We start from the raw sequence: 8,757 nt of genomic DNA, 5'->3' as shown, positions 1-8,757 counted from the left end.
TCAATGAATTTGAAAACAGTTTGATATCAGTTTTACCTCAGTTTGATGAAATCATCTGTATGGGCGATTTCAATGTGGATTTGGCAAATTTCAATAGTTTTTCTGTTCGGAAGTTGAATGAATTATTTATGAGTACTGGGTTGAAGCAGATAGTTAACTTTCCTACAAGAATATCTCAGAACACCTCTTTTTAGACCTGATAATTGTTTCAGATTAATGCCAAGTTACAAATTGTAGTTCTCTTTATGTTCCACACATATCTGACCATGATTTGGTTTATTTTACCCTCAACCTGATTGGTGAAAGTGAAAGCAACAAAATTATTAAGTACAGAGACTTTAAAAATATTGATGAAGATCAATTATATACTGATTAACAGTGCATTCCGTGACACCATATTTATGGCTTGGATACCATTAACAAAAAAGTAACTTTTTTCAACGAGAACATGAACACCTTACTGGAATTACATGCGCCTTTCAAAACAGCTTTCATTAGGAAAAAACATAAACCGTGGATTACCGGCAATAATAAAATTATGATGAGAGAACGCGATAAAAAACTTAAAAAATTCAAACGAACTAAGAACATTCGCGATTTTGAAAAATACAAACACCTTAGAAATTTCACTGATAAATCAGTAGAGAGGGAGAAAAAAGCCTATTTAATTTTCACATAAGCAGGCATACTAATAATGCATGGGACACCTTTAAAAAACTCAACATATATTATAAGAAAAAGAAGAACGATATACAAGTTCATCTTTCAGATGTGAATGACATAAATGATTTTGTCCTAAACTCAGTTCCCACTGCCGGTAAAGGCTCGGACTTTGAACAGTACTACAGTGGTCGACTTGTTGGTCCCGATGTAAATTGGAGTTTCAGCAGAATCGAGAATAACGACATTTTCTCAAGTACTTACTGGCAGTAAAAACAACGGCTGCAGGTGCTGACGGTCTCAACATAAAATTCATCATATTATGTTGTCATTCATAATTGAATATATCTCTCACCTCTTGAACTTCTGCATTGAATATTCAGTATATCCAACTCAGTGGAAATTGGCTAATGTGATCCCATTACCGAAATGTGAAGTGGTCAGTGAGCTCAAAGACCTGAGACCAATCAGCATTTTACCCGTTGTCTCAAAATTATTAGAGAGAAGTATAAAAAATCAACTTGTGGAATTCTTGAAAACATATAATATTTTGCCGGATACTCAGTCTGGATTCAGAAAAGGATATAGCTGCACGACAGCCCTTCTGAATGTGACAGATCGTATCTTCCAGGCAACTGACTCGGGAATGATTACTGTTCTAGTTATCTTAAACTATTCGAAAGCTTTCGATACCCCAAAATACCCCATTCTGCGCTGAAACATATTCTAAGATATATAAGATATATTGGACTCTCAGAAGAATCTGTTTTGTTTTTGATAGCTATCTAAATGGTCGAAAGCAACGAGTTGTACTCAATACTAGGGTTTCTCAAACAAGAGAACTGACATGTGGGTTCCACAGGGATCCATTTTGGGACTAATTCTCTATGTAATTTTCACAGCATTTTTCAAAAATGTTGTCTCGCATTGTTATCTACAAATGTATGCGGATGATACTCAGGTGATGTATTCCTTCCACCCATCAGACATAATGAATGGTTGTCAGAAAATCGACGAAGACCTTGATAGAATTTTCAAAATATCCAAAGATCATTCTCTCTCATTGAATCCAAACAAATCAAAGGTAATGCTGTTCGGGAGGCGAAATGACAGACTTCTTCACCAAAAAAATGTTTGTGTTACTATCAATAACATTCCTGTACAGTTTTGTGATGTGGTGAAGAATCTTGGGCTCTGGATAGATTACTCCTTACGATTCGGAAAGCATATATCGAAATGCATTCGTAAAAGTATCTGGAAACTGAAAATTTTGTTTGGATCTCGAGCCACTTTGAATTTGAATCTAAAAAAAAGCTTTGCGAGTCTCTAGTTCTTTCTACTTTTACTTATTGCGATACAGTCTATAGCTCTTGCCTGACGGCAACATCTACGCAAAAAATCCAAAACTATTGTCTTCGTTTCATCTATGGTATTCGTAGGCGTCAACCCATCAGTCATAAGCTACGAGAAGCCGGGTGGCTAAATATGAAATCTCGCCGAAAACTTCACTGCTCCACCTTTTATCACAAAATAATCACTACCCAAACTCCCTCCTACCTTTATAGAAAGATTGTGTTCCGCACTGACGTTCACAATCTTAATATAAGATCGAAAGGTACTATAACACCACCAATCCATAAATCATCATTGTTTGAGAGAAGTTTTTCCTATAATGTATCGATCACTTGCAATGCTATTCCAAATGATTTTAAGAATATGAAACTCTCCTCCTTTCGAAAAAATTTGTTTGAATTTATGAAATCCTCTAATATCTAGAAAGCGGTTATTTGAATCAGCACATATATCTATGGTTTCACTCAATTTTCATTAGTTATCTGCGATCTTTTGTTCTTTTCTTCTGTTTGTCCAAAGGTTGAGTGGAAGACCATCTTTGTGCACTCCAGGTGCTCAAGATGAACTCCGCCTTTTCAGTTTGCATAGGAAATGTTGTAGCGAATTTGATAGGTTTCATTTTATTTTGTAATCCTGTGTTCTACTGAATAAAGAATATTATTATTATTTATATGAATTGCTCTGTTGAAATCAGCAGTGACTTTCACTAGAAAATTTTCTGTCAATTTCTATCCGAAATCATTGATGTGTGTCTGAGAGTGGAAGTGTACCCTCTTAGATATAAATAGTGACCCGTTTTAGAATTGGGAATCAGTGTACTCCATTTCCCGAAGACGCCATCTTGGTTGGTGGAACGTGTGTCGAAAAGAGTGTTGCAGTTCTGGTGTTTTGGGGGAAGTGGTAGTGTTTATATTATTCTACGCCAGTGGTTGGGATGGGTGGAGAGTACCCACCAAAAACCTGCCTTTAAAGTAAATAAAGGTGCCTGGTGATTGTCAAAACAATCTGTCATTTGACAAGTGAAATCCTGAAATAATCGATTTTTCGACTTCTGGATAGCTCTATTTCCAAAAATAGATTGGAGCACCATGTTTTGACTTTGGATTTGTGATCAGCGGACAATAATACGTAAACCAAATAAAAATTTCTCTGAAAAAAACCTTTGTATCCAAGTAATTACCCATCTAAAACTCTATTTGAAACGTTAGCGTGTTTCTATTGCTTGAAACAATCCATCAGAAATTTTCTGTTGAATTTAGGAACTCATTTTATGCTGTGATTTGGTCTTGCGACCACAGAGTATACAACTACCATGTGTACTCTGAGCTTGCGACCACAGAGTACATCTTGCGACAAAAATACTGACAGGCGACAGTTGTGATTGATATAAGTTTGAGTTTAGCTCTATAGACTGAAATCATAATACGTATTTTTGTTATTGTTTTCCGTTTGAAATTTTTCAGTTAGGGTGTGTATTTATTCTTATTATGACATTATTAACAAAAATTCAGTTTGTTGTGATTTGTAATGAATTTAATTCGTTAATACTTGTTGAAGTGCCACACCCATTTTAACTCCTTTAATTAATTTTCAGTCAGTTGAGAAACGCCCTTATGACCTGCAATGTCTTCAGTTCTCGATGAAAGAGAGGCTTATTTGAACAATCCTTACTTCAAGAAACACGAATACGGTGACTTCACACCATTTTACATTATAGTAACTGTTTGTTCAGTGGTTGGATTTTCAATATTCCTACTGAACATTATTTTGGGCTGTTGCTCCAGGTATTCAGGATATTGGAACGATAGGCACACAGGTAAACAATTTAACTTGAATATAGGTCTATAGATAAAAGACTAATACTAATTCAGAACAGTTGAGTATTTCAAAGTGTTACTTGCTACCTTTTATATCTCACCAGGCACTAAAAGTATCACCTACGTTTTTTAGATTGAAGTGCTGTGTACACTTCCTGAATTTAATTTTAATCCAATTACACAGGTTTCATACCCTTTTTTGATCACTTCAGTAGCCAATATTTGAAAAGAAATTCACCAGCTTTGCATGAAAACCAGAAAAAGTACAATTTTGCCAAGGGATCCCATATCAGAACTATAATTTTAGTGAATAGAATATGATATCTTAGAAAATTGGTGATTAAATAAATTGTTATCAAAAGTTTGATAGGCACAAGGACCAATTTACTCAGAACTATATTTCTGTCAACGTCTTGAAAATTGATTTCATCATCACAGCTATACAATAATTTTCAAAATAGGTTTTCCATGTTGGTATTGTGAAATCAGATTTGTGGGTAGTACCTTGAGAGCAACCACTTTGGAAGGGCCTGATACAATACAACACATTTATTTCCAAAAAGACCTGCAAAGTACAAGTGTAGGATAATGTCAAAAAAAGGATGCTATATTTAATGGACTAGAACAGGGGAAATATTGATAATGAATTTATACAATTTGAAACCAATACACCAATCTTTCTGTAGTACCTAATATTAATAATTGTCGAGCATTTCATCAGTTCGGACTTCCATTGTATATTATGATATAAATTGATTTGACATCCCTGAAATAAACTATAAAAAAATTAAAAAGATTAGCTGAAAAATAACAATTCTATTAAGCAAAAAAAAAACTGAAATTACAATGAAATGAAATACAAGCAACAAAAAAAAATTGAACTATTAGCACGAGATGAAAATTTAAAATTATTAACAAGAAATGAAAATTAAAAATGAAAAGATCCCAAGCCAAGTTACTTCATAACGTTTCGATAGTTAGTATCCACAATCGTCTTCTGGTGATAACAAATCAATTTATGTCATATTAGACAATGGAAGTTTGATCTAATGAAATGCACCACGAAACATTGTCAACCACCTTCATACAAATAATTGTCAACTTTTCATATTTCATAATATTTGATACCAGGTAGTGTACGACCGAAACTGGTTTTTACGAGCGAAACCGAATTTTGGCTTTGGTCTTAGTTTTGGCCTAAACCCAAACTTCCTTATAAGGATTATGTTTTGAGGAAAAAAATAAAGAAAAGGTTATTTTAATCAGGTAGTCTTTATTTTTTCATCTTTAAATCACAACGTTGTGCAGTCTTCGACATTTTTACTTATTGATAATCAACATAAAAAACCCTTATATAAGAAAAAATATTAATTGCACCTTAAAAATACTTAAAATAGGTGAGGTGTTTATTTGAGTAGATGTAGATCCTTCTCTCGAATATTATTGATGGGTTTTCAAAAATATTAAACATAAAATTACTTATTTGAGTTGTTACCTAATTTGCCTTGTATGAAATTTAACCAGCCGAACATGACCGATCACAGCGCGGGAACTCCCGAATGCAGTTTCGGTCGTAGTTTCGGCATGTTTGCCGCCGAAACCGAAACTAAACCGAAACCCTTTTTGTCAAAACTCAACCGAAACGAACTATCGGTCGGACACTAATACCGGGCAAAGAAAATTGAATGTCACATGATTTGAATGATTCAGAAGGGTTCAAATTTTGATTCTTGGATCACCTCGAAGGAAGTTAGATATACCTCCACTCCTCTTTTCAAGCATATCAAAGCTATTGAGATGAATAATACACAAAAGTCTTATACAGAGCTATTCAAATTCGTTTCTGTACATGGGGATCTCGTAAACGATGAGAGATAGAGTGTCGGTTAAATTGTGGCAAAGTTGTGCATTTTAGAGACCTATTCAATGATGTGAAGAAATCGAATATAGCTGTTTTGGTTCTGGAGATATACAGGAAAAACCAAAAAATCCCAAATTATTTTTTTGCCTACATCTTCTTTATTCGCAGACATATTGAAAATCTGTCCACATTTTGCTATTGGCACTTGATGTGGGCTCTCAGAATATATCCATGAATCTTTTATACAGGGTGTCATCTGACTTGGGCCACCCCATCTTTGAATTTTTGAATACGGACCTGTATTTTTTATTGTAGTTTTTGGATCTTAGACGTTCACTTCATACTGAGAAATTAAATTCAATTTTATATTTCGGGATGTTTCGGTAATGTTCGATTATGATTGTGTGAATTACTCCCTTTTAAATTACGGCCCTGGAAATTGGTTGACCGAGTTGAATAAAAACATAATAGCAACTTTCAGCTGATGCTCCCCATCGACAACAACTCTCAGAAGTAGAAACTTGTGCGAGCTAAGGATTTCCAAAGTCTTATTTTTTTACGTGCGAATTCCTAGCATGTGAAGTGAAAGTGGAGTTTCATTTTATACTATGAACCTCTGAATTTCGTATCAACATAAGGTCAAATTATATTTTTCCTGCTGATCTTTGCTACTACTGGTTTCAACTGAAAACACTTTTTAAATGAGACTTATCAGTTCTTTAGGGTAGGAATGAACTTTGTCTTTGCATTCTCTGCTATTAATAACTCGGTCATTAATATAGTCAATAATAACAGTCGATAATATTAATGAATACACAAAACAAACACTTATATTAGGTAACATTTTTATATTTTCATATGCTGATTGAGAATATTACTGTTAAAATGGTCTTTTGTGAATGTTTTTTTTCTAAAAATTCTTCATGATCATTCTTTATGGTACATCACCTCATTTATTGTATCGAATTTTTTTTGCTAAATATTCAGAGCTAACCTGCATTGTTCAAATATTATTCTGACCAAGTGAATAAATGATTATTATTACAAAGCAATGGACTCAAGTCTTATGGAAAATTTAATTGAAGTAATATACTACTTACCTTATGTGTGCGACTCTTTTATCTATTCTAATAATGAGGTTTTGTGCACTTATTTTGAAACCACTGGGACGCGATTTTTGTACTAATAAAATCCTAAGACCCATGAGGTCTTTTCTATGCATTGGAATATTTATTATATTAATATTGGGTTATATTAATATCAGTTCTAACAATTTGGGTAGAGGTGCAAAATTTCAAACAGAATAATAGAAGACATGTTGATCTAATTTTTATCAACTGGAATACCATTGAATCAATCAAACTTTAAAAATAAAATATTTCTGAAAAACTTTTTTTAATTTCAGGTAACCGCTGGATAGCTTCGCTTTGGTCTGCAACACCTCGTAATCAACCTCCTTTAGATTACACTGAATTGCAAGATATTTCAGTATCTCAGCAACACGTGGTGTATCACCATCCACCTGCTACTCCTCCTCCTCAAGAGTTTTTAGAACTTAAGAAAAGAGAAAGTGACATTTAAATAACTTCAAAATGTTTCATATATTTTGGCCAGCTGTGGCATGTCTTACCCTATTTCTCATTGTGGGTGTCATCATGGTCTTATTGAGGTGGGGTCCTAGAATTTGCCGCACCAGACACACTACTTTACCAGAAAGAGTGGACTGGCAGCACAAAATGTATGAGCACCCTATTCAGTATTCTTGAAGAATTGGGTAATAATTTTATACATGTCACGCCAATAAAAGTGGGGGAAGGATTACTAAATCAGTAATTAGTATATTCTTGTCATCTTATATTTTAATGAGTGTAGTATTAACTTTATTTTCATTAACTAAAATCATATTTACTAGACAGCACTATACTATATATTTATCAAGAAAAATGTGGGTGGAATTAAGATTATTGTAAAATGTTTTTACTAATATATTCCAGAAGATTGTCCAAAGTTACGATTCCAGAGCGCACATTCGGCATGGTTGAATGCAGGTTAGCTATGGGGATAAGGAGAGCATCTCCTGGCTGGTGGATATAGTTAGTATCCAGCAGCTATGGAAGGGCGCTCTTTCTAAAATATATCATATCTGTGATGTCTGATGGTAATTGCAGACTGACTGTTGATGAGGTCCTCACTAGATTGAAGGAAATGAACTGTGGTCTTTCAACCTTGAAGTGCACAATTCTTCACAAGGAATTTTCAGGCCTTGGTAGCAAGCACACGCGACACACAATAAACCCTTACAGTGGAGGGATAAATAGACCACCCACTTTGGACCTACCCTACCTACTAATATGATAGAATTGGAACTTCTGGCGTAGAATGTATCCAACAAAATACTTTTTCATGCAGTAAAACTGACACTTTTCTTATAGTTCTGTGATACTTTTCTCTGAAAAATGTGTTACAGTTCTGTGACAATATTCTCAGAAGAATATAGTAACTATCTTATAGATACTTACTATATTGCATTACTCAGTAGCAATAAGAGAACTGAATCGTGAATGAAACAAACATTTTTCTGTTTATTCTTTGACATTCAATTCTGACCATAATTTCAATGTCCTCATATTCAGAGCATTGTCTGAAAAATATCAGTTTTAAATTACATTAATGTGTGCTATATAAAGTTCACTCATAAGTTATACTTCGATTTCAATCTTATTCGAATATTGACATTATTTGGTAGTTTTTGATTTTGACATCCTATTAGGGGTTTTTCTTCAATATTAAATAGTAGGTTTCGAGATTACTACAACATAGCAAGTGTTAATTCAAAAATACATTATTCCAAAAAGCTGTTTGTTCTCCAATATAAACAGAAATTATAACAAATGATATCTGAAAATTTAACTGTGCTGTATGTTTATGTGCCTTCTTCAGTGAATCTCTTTCCGTCCATTTTTATACTTTTTATACTTTGTTACTTTACATAAGAAATAAAGACTATATGAAAGAAGTTTGAAAATGAAGTTTTTTTTTCTCAAAAGATCATCAGAAATATTTTGA

General features: G+C 33.6%; 2 protein-coding genes across 3 annotated transcripts in view; both read left to right on the top strand.

Annotated features, from left to right (window-relative positions):
- The window catches only part of wrm1 (wurmchen 1 transmembrane protein), a 140,560-nt gene extending 133,036 nt beyond the window's left edge, over nt 1-7,524 (top strand). The window contains exons 1-3 of one of the 2 annotated variants that reach the window (XM_074171870.1): nt 3,330-3,481; nt 3,608-3,829; nt 7,097-7,524. In XM_074171870.1, coding sequence (XP_074027971.1) covers nt 3,637-3,829; nt 7,097-7,272 — 369 coding nt within the window. In that variant the 5' untranslated portion in view covers nt 3,330-3,481; nt 3,608-3,636 and the 3' untranslated portion in view covers nt 7,273-7,524. Of the gene's footprint in view, nt 1-3,329; nt 3,482-3,607; nt 3,830-7,096 lie in introns of those variants that run through there. The other variant, XM_074171871.1, reaches the window with a different exon arrangement.
- LOC111506591 (wurmchen 2 transmembrane micropeptide) lies at nt 7,284-8,707 on the top strand. The gene has a single exon (XM_023161711.2). The coding sequence runs from the start codon at nt 7,284-7,286 to the stop codon at nt 7,455-7,457; it is 174 nt and encodes a 57-aa protein (XP_023017479.1). The 3' UTR covers nt 7,458-8,707.
- The last annotated feature ends 50 nt before the right edge of the window (nt 8,708-8,757 follow it).

The sequence above is a fragment of the Leptinotarsa decemlineata genome, unplaced genomic scaffold, assembly GCF_025532065.1.
Source record: "Leptinotarsa decemlineata unplaced genomic scaffold, Ldec_3_MD MMD2_tig00000035_RagTag_RagTag, whole genome shotgun sequence".
Classification (NCBI taxonomy): domain Eukaryota; kingdom Metazoa; phylum Arthropoda; class Insecta; order Coleoptera; family Chrysomelidae; genus Leptinotarsa; species Leptinotarsa decemlineata.
The sequence above is the reverse complement of the archived record's forward strand: the minus strand, read 5'-3'. Positions and strand labels throughout refer to the sequence as shown.

What these genes read in the sequence shown, in the direction of transcription:
- LOC111506591 (XM_023161711.2), top strand. Translation starts at nt 7,284, where the DNA reads ATGTTTCATATATTTTGGCCAGCTGTGGCATGTCTTACCCTATTTCTC.